Genomic DNA, 26,067 nt, shown 5'->3' with positions numbered 1-26,067 from the left:
GTGAAAGTATTGTTATTATTTATTTTATTTAAAGTAGCATCGACTAGCTACATTTTTATTCTTTCAAATAATCTTTCCTAGATTATTTGTACATATTATCATAGAAAAATGTATGTATATAATATTTGTTATTGTGATAAATATACGACTTAATTGTAAAGCTATAAATTAGTAGGAATGCAATCAAACAACATTTATTATAAGAAGTCTCATCCCTTTCTAAAAAAACCTTTCATTTATTTTATATATTGATACACAACATATTATGAAGTTATTTACACTTTTAATGGTATAAAACCCACAAAGAAAGCATAGATCTTGTCAGCTTTCTTCTTTGTTTCTTTTTCACTACTGTTATAAGTATATACATAAATTACATTTCACAATACATATAATATGAATATCAGCGTTTTAATATTACTTGAAGTTTGCGATTATAGAAATAAAATAAAAAACATATGATGATAATGTAATATCTTCTTAAAATATATTTTTAGATGTTTTACATCAAAAAATTTCCAAGTTTATTATTTGTTATATTAATTTCGTTAATTTTAATTGTATACCATTGATATAGCTCGAAAAAGAAATCAAAGATGTCGTACAAATGTTTAAAAAGCAATGGTGCTAGTATAGAAGAGACACTTGGAAGTTGGGGCTTTTCTAACAGAGTCTCAAATTCTGGTCAAGAACTTAGACGTTTAAGATGTCTCTTTAATAAGATGGATGGAATGTAAGGAATGAATTCTATAATGTTTTCTTCGAATGTATTAATTTCTGTAACGTATTAAATTGTTAAGTAATGTAAAAATGTAAGATAAAAATAAATTTAAATATAAACTAGATAAGGACGAATTAGAATATTAGAAATAAACTAGATCATATAAAGATATAAAATTAATATTATCTGAAAAGTACTTTTTCATGATATATCATTGAAATCTTCAGGAAAACTAGGAAGCCAATGATGTGTGTAAAATATAATTGTTTATATGACCCAGACGCATGGCATGTAAAACCTAGTCCTGACGAATGTAAACCTATTTGGACAATGCCTATGAGAAGACCTCTTATTACATATAGCTCTACTGCTGATATAATAATGACATCAAATTTGGATAGCATTGGAACAGATTTGCTTTATCCTATTCCAGGACGAAGTTATCTATTACAGGGTGTATGTAAAAGTATCCAACCAAATGGAGCAGTTATAACATTTAACTTGGTTTAACTTGGTTTTCTTTTAACAGACAGATAAATGGTATCGGCATAGCCAATGCTGCAATCAACAGCCAAATTATTCAGTACGACATCCTTGTGCACCACAGTGTTAAAAGCATATTATACATGTATAAAGATAATGTACGTGAAAGTAAACATCTGCTATTCAGATTTTTATGGTCGTTTATATTTGATAATTTTAATGATAAGTTGTTATTTGTATCTTTCTTTCGTCAAGCGATAAATCGTATTTTATTTATAAAATATAATATAAAATTCGTCATGAGAAGGGCTACAATCGTAGGTGTTCAAAAATATATAGCTCAATTAAAAAAAATGGAGGTGATGTTCAGAACGTGTAATCCATCACGTAATAATTTCCTGTCGAAACCTTTTATTTCAAGCTTTTCTTTCAAACATTTCGCCGTATAAATTGAAAGAATTATTTAAGTGGCTTGCTTTTGGTGACTCACCCCGTATATGCTTCAAAGAGGGCTCCTATAATATATGTATAACTAGCAGTTTGTCACATATTGATTACTTCCTCGCTAGAAAAATAAATGCAGTTGGAAAGTATAACACATGTAATCCTCTCTAAATGTACAGTCATGGCATGGTGTATAAAGATCATTTCCTTTGAGTTTCCTTTTGATCACAAAATGTATATTAATTCTATAGCAATGTATTATAACAAGTACGCAGTTTCATTTATTTTATATATTAGCACGTATATTTTGTAACATGAAGACAGGCTTCTTTATTTGCAGACAATAATATGTAAATTATGCTGTCTTAAGGTACCTAAAACTATAGAACCAAGAACAACAACTAACAGCAATTAATACTTAATTTTAGCTTACTTGGATAAATTAGATGAGTATATTATACATTATATTTATGAGTATATTATATATTATTTTTGATTTTCAGAGTACTGAATAAAATCCATTATTATGATATTGAATCTACTACTAATCTACTATTAATATTAAGAAAAGCACATATCGTATTGCTAATGATTGGCTGATATATTAAGGTATTGAAATCATATATGAAAAATTCCATATTGATTGTTGATTATACATGTATTGAGATTAAATTAGCAGTTATTTTCCCTTCAATAATTTTTTTTCCTTAATTAAGTGTAAACATGCAATTTTTTTGTATAGTATCGTAGGCAATTTTCTTCGAATACTCTACGGAATTTGTTGATGATTTGCTTTATCAATCAATCTACATTTTTATCTTCTACGTTATTCCTTAACAACGTGAAATACGATACTGCGGTAGATAAAATCTGCAAAATGTTAATAAGTAAATTATTTCACAATATCAGAAATTATAATTTTCTGGTATTTTAAAATGTCCTATACTTCAAATTTTATAGATCGCAACAAGTATTTATTCTAGAGTTGATACTATATCTACCGTAGTGTAAGTTTCCAATGATACAGGAAAAAAATTGTTCGCAGTAAGACAACAAACTCGTCTTGATCGTTCAATCACCATTATCAGATCGTTTCGCAGCATCCTACCAGGTTTGTTCATTGGCATGATCGTCCACAGCGCCGAATATGCTCCTATAGCAACTTTCTCACTGTGTTCTATCACACCGTCACAACTATAGGTGAACATAAACAGTAGAGCCATTGAACCGACTAAAAGAAAGACGAAGATGGAACGTCTCGCAAAAGGAGCAGCAACCTAAGAGGAAATTGTTCATTTAGAAATTCCCAAATATTTAATAAAATTTCATAATATAGCAATGTATTATGGCACGTAAATACTAACCACTAGTCCCTGATAAGCAAACAGGCAAATTAACACGCTAAATACCAACACTTGTCCAAATATTAGCATCGTGTATACGTCTTCAAGCCTGTTGCAAAAATCAATCAGTGTCTGATGTTGTTGAATGTACAACTTCAATTGCTCGTAAAATGTATGCACATGCTTTGTTATCATCAATCCCGTGTCTTCCTCTGTTATCTGATGTTCCATGTCACACAGTTTCGCGAACCTGTATCGAAGTATGCGAAACTGGCCAGTCAAATGTACGGCGAGGATGCAGAAAACGTTATCGAAGCAAAAATAACTGACCGCTATGTAATACAAACTTATCGTCTGCAAAAAGTAAATATTATTTCTCCTGTCGCAGTTCGTGGAAGAAATTAATTCTTACAAAATCGCAGATATGTCGCTTATACTATAATCATCGATACGAAGGATTTTATAGATTTATAGAAGATTCTAAGAGTGTACTTCGACTAACAGCGAATACATTTTACCTCCGTGAGTATCCAAGTATAAGTCATTGTATAATAAGTTGGACGTAGTGTATAAAGGTATACATATAACGCAGGTAACTAAAGTAACATTCGTTAGAAAAATTTACGAGAAGTTAAGTACCTGTATAAGGAATCCTATTTCGTAGTAAGGCGATATAGATACTGGTAAATTTAGCCACACGTTGAATGGCAATATTCTTTCTGATTTATTTTTCCCAGCATTTGCTGTAATAAACGCTTAGATGATGTACTTTTTTCTATATCAAATGTTTTGTTTATTTATCGTTAGGTATATTTTTCTGTTTATGAAATTTTCAGCCTTCGAGGGTAGAGAAATATTTGTCAGTATATATAATTTTTAAACATCTAAATGCAGCAATACTATATCAAGATTCTTTTATTTAAAAAAAGGGTTGTTTAAGTTATACGACAACAAATTCTTATATAGTATAAGAGTTTGTGGCAAAAGTATATTATTATCTATATACCGTTCTTGGTCTTAACTTGTTCTAATCGCTTTAATCGTACGCGCTACAGCACAACATTACAACCGTGCTTAGCCCTTAGAATGGCTTAGCCATTAGGTGTTAAATTCTTTGTCTTTTCTGTTAATTAATTTTAAGCATTTAATAATAAATTTTAATTTTATTAGAAGTGCGTGTAATCTGCCGTCAGCTGTTCTTTCGTTTAGTCCCTAGCTTTTTAGTTAATTCTATCACAACGTAGCGTTGGTGTTTTGGTATTACGTTCTAAACAACACATTATGAACAAATAGAATATTTTTAACCTACTAATAAGCGGTGTTGACAGGTAAGCTAGCATAGCACATATGCCAATGGCGCTGACAGAACAGACGAAAAAGGTGCAAGTCTTTCTGCAATTCTTTAAAATTTCTTTCTCGCGTGTATCGTAGTTAACATTCCAGAAATTTTGTTGCGTGTACGTAATCAGACTTATAAATTCCCTTTTATGCATTAATATGATACATATCTTGATTAGACCCATTATCACAGTTAATATGTTGGTAGTAACGTAAAGAATGTCCTGAAATGAGCTATTATGAATTTTTCTTATATAATATAGTCGTTTGTTTTACAGAGTTTTAACTGAATTACGCATGTTACGAACTACTATCCACGTTACGTATAACAACGGTTTTAAGTATTATTTAATTTAATAAATAGAAACGAATACTGAATACGAGTGCCAATTGAAAACAATCCATGCATCGAGAAATTAATACATATTTTTTGTACACATACGTATATGATTTAACAATAATTAGAAAAATATTGACTACACCTGCCAAATATCTTCTAGAACTTAACGCTATTAATTGTTTCATTTTTCTATGCGTAATAAATTACTATTAAATTTTTAGATTATTCGTACGACAGTATAACATGTACGCAATTTCATTTAATACAATTAGATCCATCAAATATACTCACGCCTTTGTATAACCAAGTAAAATAGAAATCTCTCATAATGACGATCGAGGCATCTATTGAATTGAATAGTGTGCACATTAGCTTTATTTTCATCCGACGGTTTTCCGCGCGATTGTCGGATATCCATAAGCCGATGTTCCTCAAGAAAAACATCGAGAAGATGACCGATATGTCCAAATCTTGTTCCGTTTGCATGGTGTCTGATCGACTTCTAAAGCTGTCGCTCACGTATGCTCCAATACATATGAATCATGATAACAGGTGTTGCCTTGATTATTCATTCCTTCTTTCTATGATTCTAATATCGACTTAACACAAAGGGCGTGAAATAAAGGTTTGATTGCTATCTTTAGATATAGACGGATAAATAACAGGTACATTTACGCTGTGATCGATTTCTGTTTCATTATTAACACAGGTCTGTGTTAAATCCTCGAACGTTAGACGTCGTGTTACTTCGTTCTTGTGGCAATTTGCTGATGAAATGGAATTATAAATGGATTAGTTGATTACACCGTTGAATATAGAATATAGAAGGGTACGAAGACAAAAGGTAGATATGGAAGATCTAATTGAACTTACCGGATAGTAGGTGCTATAAGAATAATAAGAAGTTTATACAGGATGTTCGGTTATAGGTGTAAAAAAATTTAAGTGGTGATTCTTGAAGCTAAAATAAAATGAAAATCATCGGCTTTGCTTTCTAGTTATTGACAATTAAAAATCAGTCAAAATGCCCCTGCACGCAAGTAAACCTCCTTACACGAAGAAGGAAGGTCAGCCTGAGCAGTGGGGCGCATAGTAACCTTCAATCCCAACAACACATGGGCGGCAGCTTACCTCATACAAGTGTAGTGAAGAAGACCATGATATTCAGAGACGTAAACTGTGCTTACAGCAAAATCACACACACATTGCGATTGTCCCGTCCGTGAGTATCCACAACAAAGTCACACACGCATCGCGATTGTCCCGGTCGCGAGTATTTATAATAGAATCGCAACAATAGCACATAGGCGACATTTATACAAGGTTTGCACACGCACTACGATTGTCCTGAACGCAAGAGTATTATACAGGGTGGTTGGTAACTGGTGGTACAAGCGGAAAGGGGGTGATTCTACGCGAAAAAAGAAGTCGAAAATATAGAATAAAAATTTTTCTTTTGAGGCTTTGTTTTCGAGAAAATCGACTTTGAATTTTCGCTCGGTACGCGTGCACTTTATCACGTCTCGTTATAACGGATCTCACTGTAGATCGTTGTCTCGATTGACGTTATGTTGATAAACACTTCCAATGTGACCGCCGTATTTTCCTACCTATTAACTTACTATCCGACTTTTATCGCTATCCACTATCAGTACCTATTAGTCTACCATCATGTCTACATACAGCAATCGGGAATATACGGACATGATACTTTCGTTAGGTGCGTGTGGTGATAACGCACCACAGCTGATCATTACAGATACCGGTATCCCAATTGTCGACATCCTGACAAACGTGTTATTCAAAGAGCAGAACGAACCCTTGGCGAATATGGTTCTTTTGAAAAACTTAGACGACATGGTGGTCGTCGACGACGCGTTAGTGTAAATGTTGAAGAGCAAATACTAAAGGACGTTTTGGAACATCCTGACATAAGTGCAAGAAACCTTTCTTTGCGGTATAATCTTAGTTGCTTCACGATTCTTCGAATTCTACACGAAAACAACTTACATGCTTATCATATCACCAGGGTACAAGGACTCATACCTCATGATAAGATTTCGCGAAAGGCATTTTGTCATTGGTTGCTTTAACAGCATGCCAACGATGCAGAATTTTTGTTAAAAATTTTATGGACCGATGAAGCGAAATTTACAAGGGACAGTATGTTCAATGTCCATAACATGCATAATTGGCAAAATGAGAATCCTCACTCTATTCTTGAAACACATTTTCAAGTAAGATGGAACGTAAACATCTGGGCTGGCATAATCGGACATCTAATTATTGGGCCATATTTTTTCGAAGGAAATGTAACGTCAGCAGCATATTTCGATTTCTTACAAAACGAACTACCGGAATTATTAAATGTACCGCTGAGAACTAGAGGAAGTTTAATTTTTCACAAGACGGTGCACCGCCATATTTTAGTCGTCATGTGACAGATTTTTTAAACCAACATTACCAAGGCTGGATTGGTAGTGCTGGTGCTTGGCCACCACGCTTTCCTGATCTACAGTGAGATCCGTTATAACGAGACGTGATAAAGTGCACGCGTACCGAGCGAAAATTCAAAGTCGATTTTCTCGAAAACAAAGCCTCAAAAGAAAAATTTTTATTCTATATTTTCGACTTCTTTTTTCGCGTAGATTCACCCCCTTTCCGCTTATACCACCAGTTACCAACCACTCTGTATGTCTATTGCCTGTATAAGTTGTAGGGCTGATGCATTTTGGTTTAGTGATAATTATCTTTGTGTAAATTTTCCTTAGGCAGTGGAAGAACGGAGAAAAAACTACTATTGTTCTGTATTTCTTACTTAGCAATTCATACTATGGAAGATTTTACAACGTGAACTTAATTGTTAGTTGCAAGCAATGTGTAAAACACAGAGTACACGTCCAATTTGTGTTCTTATTGATAGCTTTTACTAAGGCTGGCCTATTATCATTTATAAAAAAAAACTGTTTCGCTCATGTTTAAATCCCACGAGGTTAACCAATTCATTAAAACTTGATGAATATGTGTCTTGCGTGAGATGCTTGTAAATACTGCAAATTTAACATATGTATGTCGATGAACTTCCAAATTTTTTGACGTGTAATACGTTAAAGAAAAATAACTTCGTACAGTAGTAATATAGTAACTAGTAAGTAGTAGTATAGTAACCAATATGTAATTAACGCATTCTTCAAATTATTTAAAAAATTAGATAAGTTTTTTAAAGATTGATCTACTGCTTTGCGTATCAATTTTGTAACGTCGTGGTAGGTGAAAGTGTCACAATTTTATTACCATCCATAATTGCGGCGTGTTTCCATTACTGTCGCGAGATGATAGTGGAAGATTAGAAATGTAAGCCGGATGGGCTGAGCGGCGTGGTTACGTGGCGTTGGTCGTGTCGCTGGACGTGGTCAACGCTTTCAACAGCATCCTCTGGGACAGGATATGCCGGGCCCTCAAGTTTCATCGAGTACACACATATCTGCGGGGTGTGGTCCAGGCATTCCTCCGGGACCGGAGTATCGTCTACACCGTCCGGGGCGGAGTGCGCTGTACCGCGGGGTCCAGCAGGGTTCGGTGTTGGGTCCGTTGCTGTGAAACATCGTGTATGACGCGGTGCTTCGGACGCCGATGCCTCCGAACTCGGCACTGGCGTACTATGCCGACGACACGTTGGTGCTGGTCTGGGACACGGCGTGGGGCAGAACCGTCCGTCTGGCGGAGCTGGCGGTGGCCTGCGTGGTCGCCGAGATCAAGAGATTGGGACTGAGGGTGTCCCTTGAGAAGTCCGAGGCAATGTGGTTTTGCTGCAGGGCCGATTACGGAACGCCTCCAGCGGGTTATCGCCTGAGGTTGGAGGGAGTTGAGATCGGGGTCGAAACCAGCATGAAGTATCTGGGCCTGAGCCTCGACAACCACTGGACCTTTGGCGCCCACTTCGAGCGCCTGGCACTGTCTGTCGAGGCGACGGCGAACGCCTTAGGACGTTTGTGTTAATTGATGTAGGTTTGGGGTTGATAATTAATCGATTCACTCAGATTCGATTTTCTCTATATATTTCTCCGCCTTGTACAACACGTCTTAACTCACAGGATACACTTGATCAATTAACACGTGGTCGACTTCTAAGACAAAAGAGCGTCGCTAGAAGTCGTACCAACTTAGCTTGTAGTAACTAGCGATCATACTAACCTAACTTTTCTCAACAGTTCGCTGCCTCGGCCGGGCGGGACCGGCGTCGGAGTGCGCCGGCGTGGTGCGATCGAGGCTCCTCTACGGAGCCCCGATCTGGGCGGAGGACCTGAATGCCAACCGTCGCAGTCTCCTAGCGGTCAGGAGGCTGCACAGGACGGTGGCCATCAGGGTAGTGAGGGGCTTCCGCACCATTTCGGCGGCAGCAGTGGCGGTGCTTGCCGGGTTTCCCCCGTTCGAATTGCAGGCCCTGAGATGTCGCGAGATTTATCTCCGCATTCGGGGTCCGTCGGGCGGGGTCGGCCCGGTGGGCGCCGACATTACGGTTCGGGCTCGGCGGACCTTGCTCAACAGATGGCGCGCCAGCCTCGACATGAGAGCGGGTGCGCCGGGGCTAAGGGTCCTCGAGGTTGTCCTTCCAAACTGGGACGTTTGGTTGGACGGTGGCGGGCCTCCCCTGACCTACAGGATGATGCAGGTGCTCACCGGACACGGTTGCTTCGGTGAGTACCTGCACCGAATCGGGAAAGAGGCGACCGCGCGTTGCCATGCCAGACCGCGACTGCGATGCGATCGTGGACTCGGCGCAGCACACGCTGCAGTACTGCTCGGCGTGGGCGTTGCCGCGCCGCGACCTCATCGTGGAAATCGGATGGGACCTCTTGCCGCCGGCGATCCTCGAGGCATTGTTGGTGAGCGAGAGAGGGCGGAGAGGGTGAGGGTGCGGGACTCCCACCCTGAGAGGATCGACCGGCGAGGGCGCGGCAGAGGCCGTAGACGCGTTTCGGCGAGGCGCGCTAGGCCCGCCGTGCCCTCCGGTAGTCAAACTTAGGTGCTGGCAGCTTTGCGCCCCGGGGCCGCAAAGCAGTCCAGTAGGGGAACCGGACTGCCTGGCACGGCGGCTCCGGCGACGAAGCGCGATGTGACATGGCCGCACGCCGCTCCATTTGGGGATGTATTGTGCGCGGGGGAGAGGAGTGTGTCGCTCACACCGGTTCCCGGGCCCTTCTCGATCGCAGCCGGGACGGTCATCGTGGAGGTTTTAATCGGTTGGAGTCCGGCTCTACCACGCCGCTTTTTCCCAGAAGTGGCCTGGTGTCCGTGCGGATTTCTTCCATGTTAATAAAAAAAAAAAAAAAAAAGAAAATGCAAGCCGGATAACCAAAATTGTGAGAGATATCCAAATGTGGATGTTCGGGCGTTGTGCATGTTCCTTATATCCTTATATTCTTATATTACTTATTTTTCCATTTTAATATTATTATTATTATTTTTATATTATTTAACAGAATGATGAAGTAAAATTTGGAAAGCGGAAATATAATGACCGCAGAAGGGTGGAAGAACACTGAATGTTAGATGATATCAGAAATATCAATTGTAGAATGGTGATGGTTGAGAATAGCGAAACGACGATGTTAATTTCCGTATACAGAAACATGTTGCAGCAAGATCCACACAGACTGTTTTCGAAGTTACGCGGGTCTCGTTGCAGAATGATTCATTCATAAAACAGTGAATTACAGTGTGGAAGCTACAATGAAATTTGAATTAGATTTGAATTACTTTTCATTCGTCTAATTACAGCTAGTGATGGGATCCATAGCCAGAAGATACAATTTAATTGGAGACCAAAGGGTTGAATGCGAGGAAAAGACCACTTTCACGATAATGACACTCTTCCGACCGCCTATGCGAATTTCTGTGGCAGCCATATTGCAAAGTGTATCAAATTGGTGGTATGCGATCTTTGATCAGGCAATACGCAAGCAGTATATCTTTGAATAAGGGAAGCGGAAGAGGTGAACATTTGCATGCTCATTTGTGTCGACTAATCAGAGCATGGTTAGAAGCCTGCGTGACATCAAAATAACCTGTAAAATATGTTAAAAATGTTCGATTTTATATACGCATAACTTTTGAATCAGTGCATTCCGCACTTTAAAACTTGATTTTGTCAAAACACGTTAAAATAAGATTACAAATAGAAATATCAATAATTTCACGGCCCCTAAAGTGTAATTTACCCTAGAAACACGTTCAGTTTCTTATCACTGTAACATCAAGAACTTCCGTCCTTTGTTGGTTAGTCCAAACGAACTAAACCATGAGAGTTAAATTAATTTTTATTTTTTTAAATTGGTCTGTCGAAATATTAATTCTGTGAGATGTTTTACTGTATCTCAATTGTTTCTTTTTTTTGCTGATCCTTACATTCGATGTATTCACAACAGAGCGATCGGAAAGTAAGTAACAGCGATCAATTTATAGAAAGCGATAGTAAACAAATTTTAAATTGAAAATTATGACGTAAAGAAAAAAAGGTATATATTTATAAATTCGGAAGAAGCAACCTGTTGAGGAGGCCTTCAATTTTGCTAAACAAAGCATTTCTATTCCCAAGTTCTAACTTTCCTATCGCTGTACTACGCACCGAACCATGAGACAGTCTTCAAATACATGCTATCTTTTAAAACATATTTGATTGACGATTCAAATTACGTGCCAAATGTATATATCGACTTTTCTAGACTAAGATCACATTAAGACTACGTTCACGTAACAGCATAACAGTATCGTATATGCTTTGTAACGAGAAACACTATATAAGGTAAAATTTGTTATAATTATCTAATAAAATTAATAAATATGACAAATAGATATATTAATACTTATGTTTGCCAACAAATGTAACAATTTTAGGAGATAAGCGCACAGATTTATTTTACCGATCTGAAAAAAGTTGGTTCGAATTCCAGTAGAGATTTTTTTTTTATATTAAATATATGTATAAAATACACATTTAGAAAAACATATCTAAAACAAAAAAAATTTGTATCATACTTTATGTTTTTAATTGAACCTTTATTGGTGAATTTAAATAATTTGCATTTATCCGTTATTTAAACATTTAAATGATATTCCTTCAGTGAAAACAGTTCCTACATTTACTTTAATTTGAAAAGCAAATATACATATAGCATGTGTGAATGTATATAATATGTACATAAAAAATTTTAACAAGTGTTGACTGGGGATCCATTGTATAGACGGGTTAGCGTCTCTGTCGGTTTCCTCTTGTTTTCGCGAGATTTTTCCCGTTTCTGCCCATTTTCACTAGCGTCCTCCCGTTTTCTCCCATTTGTTCCTGTTTTCATCTGTTTATAAGAAGCATTAAAAGCGAATTCACGATAATCCTGTTTGTAGCACGTTCTGCAAACTCGAAAAATGACGAACTCGCATGATTTTAATTTTACGTTTGTCCACTGTGACGATTGTGCAAAGAATGCTTGGGTACCCTCGGCGTCACAGCCGCGAAGAAGGTCAAAGCCGCGAAGAAGGTCAAAGCTCGTCAGCCTGTGCGCTAGCGAGGGAGAGGGTCCCTTTCAACATCCCTAAGTGACTTCGCTATCTCTCACTAGAACCCAGCATGACGGAACCCAGGCAATCACAATCGCAAGACGTTGGGACCGCTGGTCCACACACCATGCGGATGAGGGATTAATTTACGGCGCCTTTAATATTGACGCTTTCTTTTTCTCATATCCGAAGGTAACGAAAAACAGGCGGTCGAACCAGGTATTCGAACTTCGCATTTCCTTACACTTTTTATCCCATTTCCGCTCATGTTATCCCGTTTCTGCCCGTCGAATTGAATATAGCTTTGAAATAATTCACATAAGTGAACTAGATTTTATTCGTTTCTTTTCGTTAACCTCGATCCATTATATTCTGGGTGATGTACGATGCGAGACATATAAACCAAGTTGAAGTTTATCAGTACCGGCCGATATTATTTATTGTGTATTGAATTGCATGTAATCGAGGCTTATCTCTTCATCGCATTTGATGATTAAGTTGATCATAAGTCCTACGTTCACCGTATTAAATAACAGAGGGCGTAAGAAATATGTACTCTGATTTTTTTCCTCGTCGATATTAGAGAAACTGAAATAAATTTCTATTTAATGCCACGTCTATCCTCTCCTTAGTCAATGCTTAAAGCATCAACGAAATTCTTAAATCTCAAAATATTTCCTGTAAAAGAGTGCAATTTAAATCAAATATACTTTTAATACTTTTGTAGTACGTACATGTACAGAGTATCAAAAAATTATTCGTGGTAGCTTTGGAAGATAATTCTACATTTTCGAATCAGTGAAGATCTGTCAAAAAAGACCGCGTATTGACCTGAAAGAATTTTGTGGTAGTACCATGGTAATAATATGTAGCTTATAAGAGAACTAAAATACATCAAAACAAATCAAATTAAAATAATGACATTCTTCACCGTTGCTGGATCTGTATGTAATCTGAGTATATGTATACATGATTGTGCATATAATATTGTAATATGTACCAATAACTAAAAGTACGAAAAAGTATTGCATGTTCTATCTATTTTATATCAAAGAGGAAATCTATAGAAATATATCTGTGATTGAATTAAACTACTAAACAGGCCGAAGCTGCAACCACGTACAGTGACTTCTCCAATACTAAGTTGGTAAAATAAACCACGCACAGTCGCGAACTCTTATCATCATGTACTGCTACATGATATTTTTGTAGGTCGGTATTTCAGAACCTGAGACACAAAATCCCGTTTAATGTCACATCTATTCTCTTTTATCTTGTCTTAATCGATGGTTATATATTGGTTATAGCTGGTTATACCTAGCCTTTCCATTTGATATTTGTTTACTAAAGTACATTTTAATAATTAAAAATAATTGTAAATATCAATAATAATTATAAATATTATCGGTGTATTGTATAAAAATTCCCATGAAATAGTATTTGGACCTGCTATTCTTAGATCATGGTTAGTTTAAAAAATATACATTGTTCTTTGTCATAAATATATTATAAAAATTGAATTAACCAGGAGGATAAAAATATTTCTAAAATATTTATTGTGTAGAAAGAATTGAACTAAATTTAATATCATGGAAAAATCACAGAAAATGCCAAAAGTGGCAAAGGTATGTAACACTTTTAAATATTTAGTACACATATAAATCATATAATGTAATATATGAGAATGAAATAATTCTTATATTATATCAAATTATTTTAACTATATTTTATTCTAGGTTAAAAATAAAGCACCTGCTGAAATTCAAATAACAGCAGAGCAACTTTTGCGGGAGGCAAAAGAACGGGACCTAGAAATCTTACCACCAGTAAGTATATTTGCATTTATTTATTCAATTTTGACCATTCATTATTTTTATTAATTTTATGTAATTTTTATCCATATATAAATTTTAATATATGTGAAGCTGAACAGCTGAAAAGTTGATATATAATGAATATTTATATATATTTCTATTACTTCAGCCACCAAAACAAAAGATTTCTGATCCTCATGAGTTAGCTGATTATCAACATCGGAAACGTAAAGCTTTTGAAGATAATATTCGTAAAAATCGTATGGTGATTTCAAATTGGATAAAATATGCTCAATGGGAAGAAAGTCAAAAGCAGATACAACGAGCAAGGTATGAAATATATTAAAGTCATCATGATTATATATTTATGATTAATGTCTTTTTTTGTAAAAAATAAACAACATTATTATTATTTTGTATTAATTATAAAAGTATTAATTGTATTATTTATGAATTTTAGATCCATATATGAACGTGCTTTAGATGTTGACCATAGAAACATTACATTATGGCTCAAATACACAGAAATGGAAATGCGAAATCGTCAAGTAAATCATGCCAGAAATTTATGGGACCGTGCTGTTACTATATTACCTAGAGCAAATCAATTTTGGTACAAATACACTTATATGGAAGAAATGTTAGAAAATATTGCTGGTAAATCCTTCTTTTAATTTTAATCTAACATAGTATATTGACTGTTTATTGATTGAAATATTTATTTAGGAGCACGTCAGATATTTGAAAGATGGATGGAATGGGAACCTGATGAACAGGCATGGCAAACATACATCAAATTCGAATTGAGATATAAGGAAATTCAGAGAGCTAGACAAATTTATGAACGTTTTGTAATGGTACATCCTGATGTTAAGCACTGGATAAAATATGCACGATTTGAAGAATCTCATGGTTTTATTAATGGTGCTCGCAATGTTTATGAACGCGCCATTGATTTTTATGGCGACGAAAATTTGGATGAAAGACTATTTATTGCATTTGCAAAGTTTGAGGAAGGACAAAGAGAAGTAAGGAAGGACCAAAATTATTTTTTTCGCATAGTTTAATTTAACGCATGTTATATTATTTTGTTGTAGCATGATCGAGCCAGAGTAATTTATAAGTATGCATTAGATCATATTCCAAAAGAGAAAACACAGGAAATTTATAAAGCATACACAATACATGAGAAAAAATATGGAGATCGTTCAGGTATTATAATTTATTTTTGATTTATCATACTGAATAATATTTTATAAATATATATTTATGCATACAATCATGTTGTATTATTATTTATAGGTATTGAAGATGTAATAGTAAGTAAACGAAAATATCAATACGAGCAAGAAGTGAAAGAAAATCCTTCTAATTATGATGCCTGGTTCGATTACTTGAGATTAGTAGAATCAGAAGGGAATGTGGATGTCATTAGGGAAACTTACGAACGTGCGATAGCCAATGTACCACCAACTAAAGTAAGAGAGATGTATTTAATGTATTTAGCATTTTGTACATATATCGTAAATAAATGTTAGTATGAGGATATCATTTTTCATAGGAAAAGCTATTTTGGAGAAGATATATTTATCTTTGGATAAATTATGCTCTTTTTGAGGAACTTGATACTGAAGATATAGAAAGATGCAGACAAGTCTATAAGTAATTAGTACCTTAAAAATTACCATAGAAGATGTTTTATTTTGATTAATGTGTTTATGTGTTTTCAGAGCTTGCTTAGAATTAATTCCTCACAAGCATTTCACTTTCTCTAAAATCTGGTTATTTTATGCGTATTTTGAAATAAGACAGAAAAATCTCACAGCAGCTAGAAAAAAATTAGTAAGTAATAATTTTACAAAAATTTATAAGTTGTGACACCGCATAGAAAATTATTTTAATTGATTATAGGGTATGGCGTTGGGTATTTGTCCTAGAGATAAATTATATCGTGGATACATTGATTTAGAAATACAATTGAGAGAATTTGATAGATGTAGAATTTTATATGAAAAATTCCTCGAATTTGGACCAGAAAATTGTACTACATGGATGAAGGTATGATAATTTATTATTTTATTATTTTTATTTATTTTTATTATTATCATTTCAATGGTTAAATGTGTATAAAAATCATTCTTGATAATATTTTTGTACATAGTTCGCAGAGTTAGAAACGCTTTTGGGCGATGTAGAACGAGCACGAGCTATTTACGAATTAGCTATATCACAGCCAAGGTAAAGTATTTAAAAGTATAAGTAATTTATATTACCGTAATCTGATATTGTATCATTACTTTAATTTATAGATTGGATATGCCAGAACTCTTATGGAAATCATATATTGATTTTGAAATATCACAAGATGAAACAGAAAACGCAAGGCAATTATTCGAAAGATTATTGGAACGTACACTTCATGTTAAAGTAAGACTGATTATAATTAAATACAAGATATTTAATTTAGATTATGTGTTATTAAATATAAATCATGACATCTAGGTTTGGATTGCCTATGCTAAGTTTGAATTAGCTAATTCGACAACTGAGGATGGTCTGGATAATGTTGTGCTGGCAAGAAGAATTTTTGAACGTGGAAACGATGCACTAAGATCGAACGGTGATAAAGAAAGTAGAGCATTGCTTTTAGAAGCATGGAGAGATTTTGAAAGTGAGAAAGGAGATGATGACACTCGAGCTAAAATTATGGAAAAAATGCCTCGAAGGATTAAACGTAGAAGACGTATTGTTGGAGAAGATGGGGTGAATAAATTTATTGTATTACTTAAAAGTTATTTTTAAAAAAACATTTGTTCACATATGTAATTTTTGTTTTTAGAGTGATGATGGTTGGGAAGAAGTATTTGATTTTGTTTTCCCAGAAGATGAATCACAGAGACCTAATCTTAAATTCTTGGCATCTGCTAAAGCTTGGATGAAACAGAAAGAAATGAATGACAAAAATGAAAATAATCAGATAGATTCCAATAGTTAGAAAAATATTTTTTTTATTTAGAAACAATGTACTGTTCTTGTAAATAAATTAATGTTTGATTTTTTCACTTTAAATAAAAATATTAATTAGCTTTTAATTTTTTTAAGAGCATCAATTCCTTTTTTTCAAATTTTAAGATTCTACTTAGTTCACTCTATACTAGACATACTAAGAGATACTAAGTTTATAATTTAAAAAATCGTAATATAATGTATTAAATCTTGGTCATTTTTGTAACTGTATAGAATTTATATAAAGTGGCTCAGTTAAGTGAGATCATCTAAATTTTTGCCTTATTTATTGTTGCATGAAAAATGTTTTCAGGACAAAGTTACAGTATTTGATCATTTCATGGTCATTTTTAGAAATAGAACCTCATTTTTCGATATCTTTGTAGAATGTGACAAAACAAATTCAGCAATCTTAATAATCATACAGTTCCCATCATATAATCTTGAGATATTTGCATGTGGCATATAAAACCGTGGTCTAAATGCGTAAGAAATTTGTAAGATTCTTAAGGAAAATATAAACAATATGAGGAATAAAAAATAATTTAAATTATGTAATTATTCCTATTTTAATAACATAGAATTGTATAACTCGCTTAGTTTAGAACTATTAAAAGATTTCAAAATATATATTCAGATAAACGTATAGAATAATCACATATATATGTATAATAAATATTACAGATAATATTATATATATTATGAATGTTATGAATTATATGTTATGAATGAATCGAATTACATATTATGAATGACTGATAAATTTGTGAAATTTATAAATTTATAAATGAAATATTGATAAATTGATGAATATTTAATAAACATCTCTTTGATCTCTACAAAACATATACTTATACTAAATAACTTGCTATTTTTGTATATGTTTTCAGGATCGTTTCAAATTTTATTAATATAATCACGATAGTAAGTTATCATTACACTACTACTGGAATTTCGAGATATTTCATATAACATACGTAATATGCTCATAAAAAATACTTCCATGAACCACTGTATATTTTTTACATAATCCATTTGACAATAATAAATGAAATCTAATTGATCTCGTTCAAAGTATCGTCTCGTTACTTTGAATGAAGAGATTACATTGAAGTTAGTTACGTATCTCTATAGAACACACTGTTGTTCGTATTTTTTGGCCAATGGTGAGGTCTCATGTGTAATGTGTCTGTGACTTGTAGAGTGGCTTCGACGCGGCAATCTCGGCGTCCGACGTGAGTCAAAGTGATTTTTAGGCGCAACTTTCAATAAATATGTTGTGCTAGTATCTTGAAAGTAAAGAACGATGAGCTTCTCTAGCGATGAAGTCAATTTCTTGGTTTACCGATACCTTCAAGAATCTGGTATATTTTTTGGAGTACTACGTAACCTCTTTTCAAATAATTTTGGCAAATTTTGAATTTGCTATTGTTTGTACACATTTGTTACTTATATTATGTATATATACATTTCACAATAATATTTGCAATTAATAATATCATATTGGTCAATAATATATTACAAATTATAGATCAAACGTGATTTAAAGAGGTTATTTGAGCACAAATAAAAGCATATCCACGACGTTGATTACTAAGTTATTTCTTAAGTTTATTGTATAAAAGTTGTACTGTAGATTATATAAAAGATGCAAATTAATCTCTGTGTGGTTTTTTTTTATAGGATTTCAACACTCCGCATACACATTTGGCATAGAATCACATATATCACAGAGTAACATAAATGGAGCATTAGTACCACCAGCAGCACTTTTATCAATTCTACAGAAAGGGTTACAGTACACAGAAGCAGAAATATCAATAGGCGAAGATGGTACTGAACAAAGAATGGTGGAATCCTTATCTCTTATTGATGCTGTTATGCCAGATGTTGTGGCATCAAGACAAAATCAAATTAATCAGCAAAAACAACAGGTGAAGACAGAAGTACAAGATACAAATGGAGAGGAAGGTAATTTGACTTATTATATTAATTTTTATTCATGTTATATTTTATGTGTTATATTTTGAAACCAAAAATTGTTATCCTGGCACACCCTGGTCTATAAAAAGACTTAAGTTTTATAGACCTCCTTATTATACCAGGTACATTAATGGACTGCTTTAGCTGTCGGACTTGTTATGAGCAAATATTTTTGTTATAACAGTCATAGAATATTAAAGTAAAATATATTTATTATACTGTACTAATAAATTAAAAAATTTGTTTTGTAATGTTAAATTATATACTGATATAGCAAAATAAAGCTCACTGTTACATTTATAACATGTCGGAAAGCTAGGAGCAAACAATATTATTAATATATGTGTGATCTGGAATGAAGAATAAGGACAAGAATTACAAAGGTTTACTATTTACAAGTTACTTTATATATATACTGTAATATCATATAAAGAATAAGAATAAGAATATTGTTAAAGTTTATACAGACTGTAGTTGTAAAAAGAGATCAGTTTTTATTAATTTAATTGTATAAGACAAGTATAAAATAATATTTTAATTCTATAAAATAATATGAAGGTAATGAAAGAGTTTGTTATTTAATATTAACGTATTATTTTTTGAAAACAGAATTTCTTTATTTCAGATTACGTATATAAATACAAGAAGGAGAGAAAACTTTCCATTTGGTAATTGTTATTAATTTACTAACCTGTTTTCAGTTGTTACCTCCAATGAAGGTGTAGGCACAAATGAGAGAGGAGGAGATAGGACAGAAATGGAAGTAGATGAACAACAACAAGGTTCAAGCAGGGGAACTAATGCTAGCGCTGTTGAAATTCCAGACACTAAAGCTACAATATTACGTGGTCATGAATCGGAAGTTTTCATATGTGCATGGAATCCAACAACTGATCTTTTGGCTTCTGGTTCAGGAGATAGCACAGCTCGTATTTGGGATATGTCTGGTAGTTCACAAGCTCCAAATCAGCTTGTTCTTCGTCACTGCATACAAAAAGGTGGTACCGAAGTGCCAAGCAACAAAGATGTTACTTCATTAGATTGGAAGGTAAAATGATTATTTCTCTTAAGTTACAACGTTGAAAAAAGGAAACTAATATAATTTGGTTACTTATTTTAGTGTGATGGTACCTTATTAGCAACAGGAAGTTATGATGGTTATGCACGAATTTGGAAGACAGATGGTAAATTAGCATCCACATTAGGTCAACACAAAGGTCCAATCTTTGCATTAAAATGGAATAAACGTGGTAACTACATATTAAGTGCTGGAGTTGACAAAACAACAATTATATGGGATGCAGAAAGTGGGCAATGTACTCAACAATTTAGCTTTCATTGTGCACCTGCCTTGGATGTTGATTGGCAAACAAATACATCATTTGCTAGTTGTTCTACTGACCAATGCATACACGTATGCAAACTTAATGTTGATAAACCAATCAAGAGCTTCCAAGGTCATACAGTATGTATACAGAAATAATTATATTCTTTGATTCAATTAAATATTTATTTAAAATTTAAAGAGTTTGTTTTTCCTTTAATTGTAGAATGAAGTTAATGCCATAAAATGGGACCCTCAAGGTAACTTATTGGCTAGTTGTTCAGATGATATGAGTCTTAAAATTTGGTCTATGAAACAAGATACGTGGGTACATGATTTACAAGCTCATAGCAAAGAAATATATACTATTAAATGGTCCCCAACTGGGCCTGGAACTCACAATCCAAATATGAATCTAACTTTAGCTAGTGCATCATTCGATTCTACTGTAAGGTTATGGGATGTAGAAAGAGGTGCATGTATACACAGACTTACGAAACACACAGAGCCAGTGTATAGCGTAGCATTTAGTCCAGATGGCAAATTTCTTGCTAGTGGAAGTTTTGACAAATGTGTTCATATATGGTCTACGCAGGTAAGATAGCTATTCTTCTTTTGTTTGGTATATTTAATAGAAGGTTCACATTATATATATTTTCTTATATATTTAATTGTGCAGAATGGTCAATTGGTACATAGTTATCAAGGAACTGGAGGAATTTTTGAAGTGTGTTGGAATAGTCGAGGAGACAAAGTCGGTGCTTCTGCGTCTGATGGCAGTGTGTTTGTTCTAGACCTCCGTAAAATGTGATTGCAAATGAACAATAGATTATATTTCATTTCCTGGACCTATGATTTTAAGTTACCTTCGGTAATTCTTGTTTTATTCTTTATTTTTCATTGAACTCTTTATTACCCGGAATATTAGCCACATTTTACAATTACTTGATTTACTTGTGCTTGTTGAGTATAGTTTCATAGTACATTAATTATTTATACATAAAATTAAAATTAAAATTGAGATACGTTCAGTAAGTTACGAATTGAAGAAGATTTGAATATAAATATAAAATAAAAAATGTGGTTTCTTTTAGCTATTTCACTAGGGTTTTATTACAAATGTTTATAAAAAGTATTGTACATTAATATTTTCAATAATACTCTGTAAAATTTGGAACAGCTTGACAGATATTATATTTCTAGAAAAAAATATTATTCATTCACTATGTGGATGGGATATATATAATTTTAATGATAATATTAAGCATTATATGAAACATCGGTAATAATAAGGAATAAAATGAGTCTTTTTAAAAAAACTGCACAACCATTTCATTTATTCTTATTACATTTTATTATATTTCATTAAGTGAAAGAGGTACAATTAGAGTACACAACAAATCTTATTTAAATTAATTTTATTTTATTTCAATTATTCATTATGTAACTAAACCGATAAAAACGAAAATCTAAAACAAAAATAAATAAACGATATTGTACGTGTTTTTCAAATAAATAAAATCTATTTATGTTACATACATTTTTAAAATTTCTTACACATTTCTTCAACAATAGGTTATATAATACGACATATAAATAATAATAAAATTTAATTACATTTATTTTCTAACATTAACGTAAACATCGTAAGCATTAATCATTGTATTTTTAAAATAACCGCAAAGATCAATTTCTGATTTTTAATATAAAAATGCTATAAGATAAATGCAAGTAAAATAAAACAAATGTAATTGAAAGAGTACGTATTTTACGAAATAACATAATTAAAACCAACAAGTTTTTTTTATTATGAATTTTGTATAATCTTATTATGTTCAAAGACATTTATTTGCATTGCGTCTTTAATTTAGCGTAAAATCATATGACTAAAATGAATGTATTTCAAAAATAAATCACGCCTCGATGTTTTACGTAGACATAAACGCAATTCGGTGAAAAATATAGCACAGCTATTAATCTGTGGTGCACATGAAAGGAACTATTCACCGATTATTTAGAATACACGCCTCTAATGCAGTATTTATTAATAAATATATAAATTCACTAGACCGCTATCTGTGTTTCTCTGAGGGTGTTACAAAAATAAGGAATATAATCGTAAAGAAAGCAACGTAAATGAAAATAAAAAGGAAATAATCTACATAAAATAAAGGTATTTAAGAGATAGTTCTATGGAACATTTATTCTTAACTACATTTATTTCTTTCACGAGTGAAATTTGTTGAGAAGAAAGCGTTTGATCTATATATTTAAATAATTACATTACATCAAATTTACAGCCATTTGGATCTATATTTGTAAATAACGTCTAAGTTCGGCTTGAAATAATTACCAAACTATTACATGAATACTTGGTTGTTCAAGAAATTTTACTGTACAATAGATAAATACAATTTGTTCTTCCTTTGCACATCTTCGCAGTTAATTTTAATTAAGAGTCGTATTTCAAAATAATTATAATAAAATACTTTAAAACATTTCTATCGTCGTGTTCGTAAAACTTAATACTAATACGAAGAAACATTTACATTAAATTATATCCAAAATTGGATATAAAATGTCTTCTGTCTGGGGTTTACTGGTTGGGCAGACTTTAAGGGATCACAAGGCATAATACTGTTTTGTTTCGTGTTTTTTTTGCGCTATTGAAAAGGAAGAAATAGAAAATAGTAAAACGTCTAGTCCGAGAGCTAAAGTTAAATCGTTTTGTATGATTAGTATAGAGAAGAAAAAAGTACGAGTATAGACAAGGAAATTGATATTATATGTTTCACATGGTATTTCTATTTCCCTCCTCTTCTGGATGCTACAAAATTACTTAGAATTAAGACGACTAAAACTTAAATAAAAGAGATAGGAGAAAATACTGTTATATTCTGATTGTTAAACTTTTTGCACTACTGGTAACTTCATGCGCTAATATTTACTTTACGCTTGACACATGAATAATCTGCGTATAATTCATGAATGAAACGCGATATTAAATTATGAATTTTGCACAGCACAAAATGTATAGATACATGTATGTATTATATGTATATATATATGATAAAACCTGAGGAATATGACGAATAATAGATAAACTATATGCAATCCATTAGCTTGTTAGATAAAAAATCGTAATATAGCGATAGTGTATTGTGACTTGATCTTCCTTTGTGTTGATTACAGCAAACGTAGCTCATTTGCTTGGATCTGAAAACAGAGATTTTATTTACTTTTTACGAGATAATATTTTTAAAATGCTATTCTATGTCAATATCTAAAATAAAATTAAAAAATAAGAAGCATTAATCCAACGTACAGGCCAGGGCTGGGCAATTTAAAAATAATTTTATTCAAATAATCATTCGAATAAAATTTTTATTTTATTTGTTATTTGCTCTGTCGCTTTATCTTAGGTGATGTTATTTAAGCAACGGTGTATTTAAAAAATAACTTATTTTATTACTTGTTATTTTATTTGAAATGTAGATATTTGTTATTTGACTTTACCAAGAAAATAATTTTCTTCCTATCTATATGGCATGGAACTTCCATTCATAAATTTCAGAAATTTTAAAATTTCGACGATATGTGTAATCGGAAAAGTTATTTCTACTGTAAATATTTTGATGGTCTATTCTAATTACCACGTACAGGTAATACCACTAACATAGTAAACATTTCAAGCACTGTTGACTTTGTTAATAAGTGCTCCCTTCCAGCGTCAAATTCAATTAAACGGCTGTTTTCTTTGCTATTGTTATTAATGATCATTAATAATCATGCGATTCAATTATCTGATACAATATTTAAGTTTTTAGTCGTATTAAGAGCGAATAAATGACAACAATTAGCACATTTATTATGTATAAAATTGTTATTCATAATTTTACATTATTATTTGGAACAACCATCATTGTTTGAAATTATCATTTGGAAACAATTTATTTCTCAAACAAGACATTGGAATTTATATTTACATTCATTTCTATTTTGAAATAAACTTGTCTGTTATTTTATTTTATTACCTATTATAAACCTATTACGCATGTTATAGAAAACATTTTAAGATTTCATTAGTGCTGTAACGACACCCAACTATGGTGATTATATTGATAAAATTTTAAACGATTTTGAAAATGTGTACAGTTAGTTAAAGGAAATTTAATACAAATATATATTTTACATAGATCACAAAAAGTGCTTAAACAGGCAATTAGCCGGAATATTAACAAGCCTCACTATACATCTTTGATACTTATTATACACATACTTAACTATACTAGTCGATACTGTATATTAATTTCTTTCCAAATATAAGTTTACAGTAAATATCTTGCAATCTCTATGTATATTTTTAGATTGGTTTTAAATTTTACCAATATAAACATGGCAGTCGCGTCTCATCACAGTGCTAATAAAATTTCAACATGTTTTCATATAACACGCACGGTATAGATGTAAAAGTTTCGTGTGGTAAGTGTACAAATACTTTCGCGAGGCACTGTACATTTATGAAGAATTAAATTTACGAAAACGAACGAACAGAATAATTACCCTTCGCATTTGATCGTCTTGTCTTTCTCGAAAAGCGGAATCGTCATTTCGTAGCCAGTTCTGCATTCTGTCAGGGATCCTTTCTGGCACCACGTCTCGATCGTGGCTCTTCTCTTCCTGTTCGAAGACATAATCAATTCCGTTTCTTATTCTTGAGTCGATAGCTTTGGGCACATCTTTGTTGTAAAGCGGTAATGATCTTTTTCCGATAGTTTTTAAAATACGTCGATTTGCGTCAATTTGCTGTTGATCCTGCAAAGCTTTACGCCGGGCAAGTTCAAGAAGAACTCTCTGTCGTAACACGTCCAAGGAATTCACGATCGACAACGATCCAATGCGTTTTGATTCCAATCGTTTCGTCCGGACTACCGTTGATTCAGGATCGTTTCCCGAGTCGAACATTTCATTCTGAAAATTATGAAATCGTTATCTCTGATTTATTTTATTTTCCATTTAATGTTCATTTATATTTCACAGTCCCTCCTCTCTAGATTAGGACGGAATTTCAGTTACATATTTCTTTCGTATACCCTTAACGTCTACCTATCCAACCGTCAAGCTTAACATATGAATCAGCCTATTTAACATACTTAACATTTAGTCTTAAAACCCTATTTAGCCCTACAATGGTACCTCTTATATTCCTTGTTGTCTATGTCTTTTATAGTCTCGCAGTGTTTAAGCTTCAACGATATACAGGTCCAAACAGAAACATAAAATACGAAATGTCTATGGCAATATAGAATATAAAAATACAAAAATATAATATAAAATTATATAGAGTCTTTCTTCCCTCTCCTGTTCTCCCTTCTCCCCACTAGCCCTTTCTTTTTCCTTCTCAATTTCTCACAGAATCTCGGGCCTCGGATCTTGTGCCCCCAGAACAACCACTGCATCTACCTCCGTAATTTAATCCTGTTTTTTTTTAAAATAATCCTGTCACATTTCATATTTCAGATACATATTTCATGTCCTCCACAAATTCGGCACTTCCTGCTTCCACTCTCTTTCCAATACTCATCTCATTTCCACGCGTAAATCCTTGCAATCATTCTTCCGTCTTTACCCTTCATCCTTCCTTCTAGACGTGTATCTAGATTGTCTTTGCTACTTCCATGTTGAAAATCGTTATATTTTACAATAAGTAGAATTAC

At 33.2% G+C, this 26,067-nt stretch overlaps 5 protein-coding genes across 6 annotated transcripts in view; 3 read left to right on the top strand and 2 right to left on the bottom strand.

The window, feature by feature from the left end:
• Positions 1-523: 523 nt before the first annotated feature.
• Positions 524-1,638, top strand: LOC117211405. Its single transcript, XM_033455231.1, has 3 exons — positions 524-733; positions 949-1,177; positions 1,251-1,638. The coding sequence occupies exons 1-3, from the start codon at positions 597-599 to the stop codon at positions 1,332-1,334; spliced, it is 450 nt and encodes a 149-aa protein (XP_033311122.1). The 5' UTR covers positions 524-596; the 3' UTR covers positions 1,335-1,638.
• A 290-nt stretch (positions 1,639-1,928) lies between these two features.
• LOC117211402 (odorant receptor 13a-like) lies at positions 1,929-5,757 on the bottom strand. Its single transcript, XM_033455223.1, has 6 exons — positions 4,961-5,757; positions 4,301-4,553; positions 3,631-3,734; positions 3,013-3,345; positions 2,650-2,925; positions 1,929-2,518 (listed from the first exon to the last, which is right to left on the bottom strand). The coding sequence occupies exons 1-6, from the start codon at positions 5,153-5,155 to the stop codon at positions 2,450-2,452; spliced, it is 1,230 nt and encodes a 409-aa protein (XP_033311114.1). The 5' UTR covers positions 5,156-5,757; the 3' UTR covers positions 1,929-2,449.
• A 7,752-nt stretch (positions 5,758-13,509) lies between these two features.
• Positions 13,510-17,587, top strand: LOC117211401 (protein crooked neck). Its single transcript, XM_033455222.1, has 14 exons — positions 13,510-13,848; positions 13,960-14,049; positions 14,207-14,367; positions 14,498-14,694; positions 14,764-15,065; positions 15,135-15,249; positions 15,340-15,515; positions 15,599-15,699; positions 15,768-15,879; positions 15,949-16,095; positions 16,199-16,275; positions 16,347-16,464; positions 16,540-16,800; positions 16,877-17,587. Exons 1-14 carry the CDS (start codon positions 13,813-13,815, stop codon positions 17,030-17,032), a joined length of 2,049 nt encoding a protein of 682 aa, XP_033311113.1. The 5' UTR covers positions 13,510-13,812; the 3' UTR covers positions 17,033-17,587.
• A 615-nt stretch (positions 17,588-18,202) lies between these two features.
• LOC117211413 (F-box-like/WD repeat-containing protein TBL1XR1) lies at positions 18,203-21,669 on the top strand. The gene is made up of 6 exons (XM_033455248.1): positions 18,203-18,407; positions 18,727-19,014; positions 19,728-20,074; positions 20,147-20,491; positions 20,577-20,945; positions 21,030-21,669. The coding sequence occupies exons 1-6, from the start codon at positions 18,350-18,352 to the stop codon at positions 21,159-21,161; spliced, it is 1,539 nt and encodes a 512-aa protein (XP_033311139.1). The 5' UTR covers positions 18,203-18,349; the 3' UTR covers positions 21,162-21,669.
• An 866-nt stretch (positions 21,670-22,535) lies between these two features.
• Positions 22,536-26,067, bottom strand: part of LOC117211414 (diuretic hormone 44) — a 77,426-nt gene continuing 73,894 nt past the window's right edge. For both annotated transcript variants that reach the window (XM_033455250.1, XM_033455251.1), the window contains 2 exons: positions 24,914-25,321; positions 22,536-23,566 (listed from right to left, as the gene is read on the bottom strand). In XM_033455250.1, coding sequence (XP_033311141.1) covers positions 23,537-23,566; positions 24,914-25,321 — 438 coding nt within the window. In that variant the 3' untranslated portion in view covers positions 22,536-23,536. The remainder of the gene's footprint in view (positions 23,567-24,913; positions 25,322-26,067) is intronic.

This window comes from Bombus bifarius, unplaced genomic scaffold, assembly GCF_011952205.1.
Source record: "Bombus bifarius isolate JDL3187 unplaced genomic scaffold, Bbif_JDL3187 scf7180000008233, whole genome shotgun sequence".
Lineage (NCBI taxonomy): Eukaryota > Metazoa > Arthropoda > Insecta > Hymenoptera > Apidae > Bombus > Bombus bifarius.
Note: the sequence above shows the minus strand (reverse complement) of the source record. Positions and strands in the feature narration are given on the sequence as shown.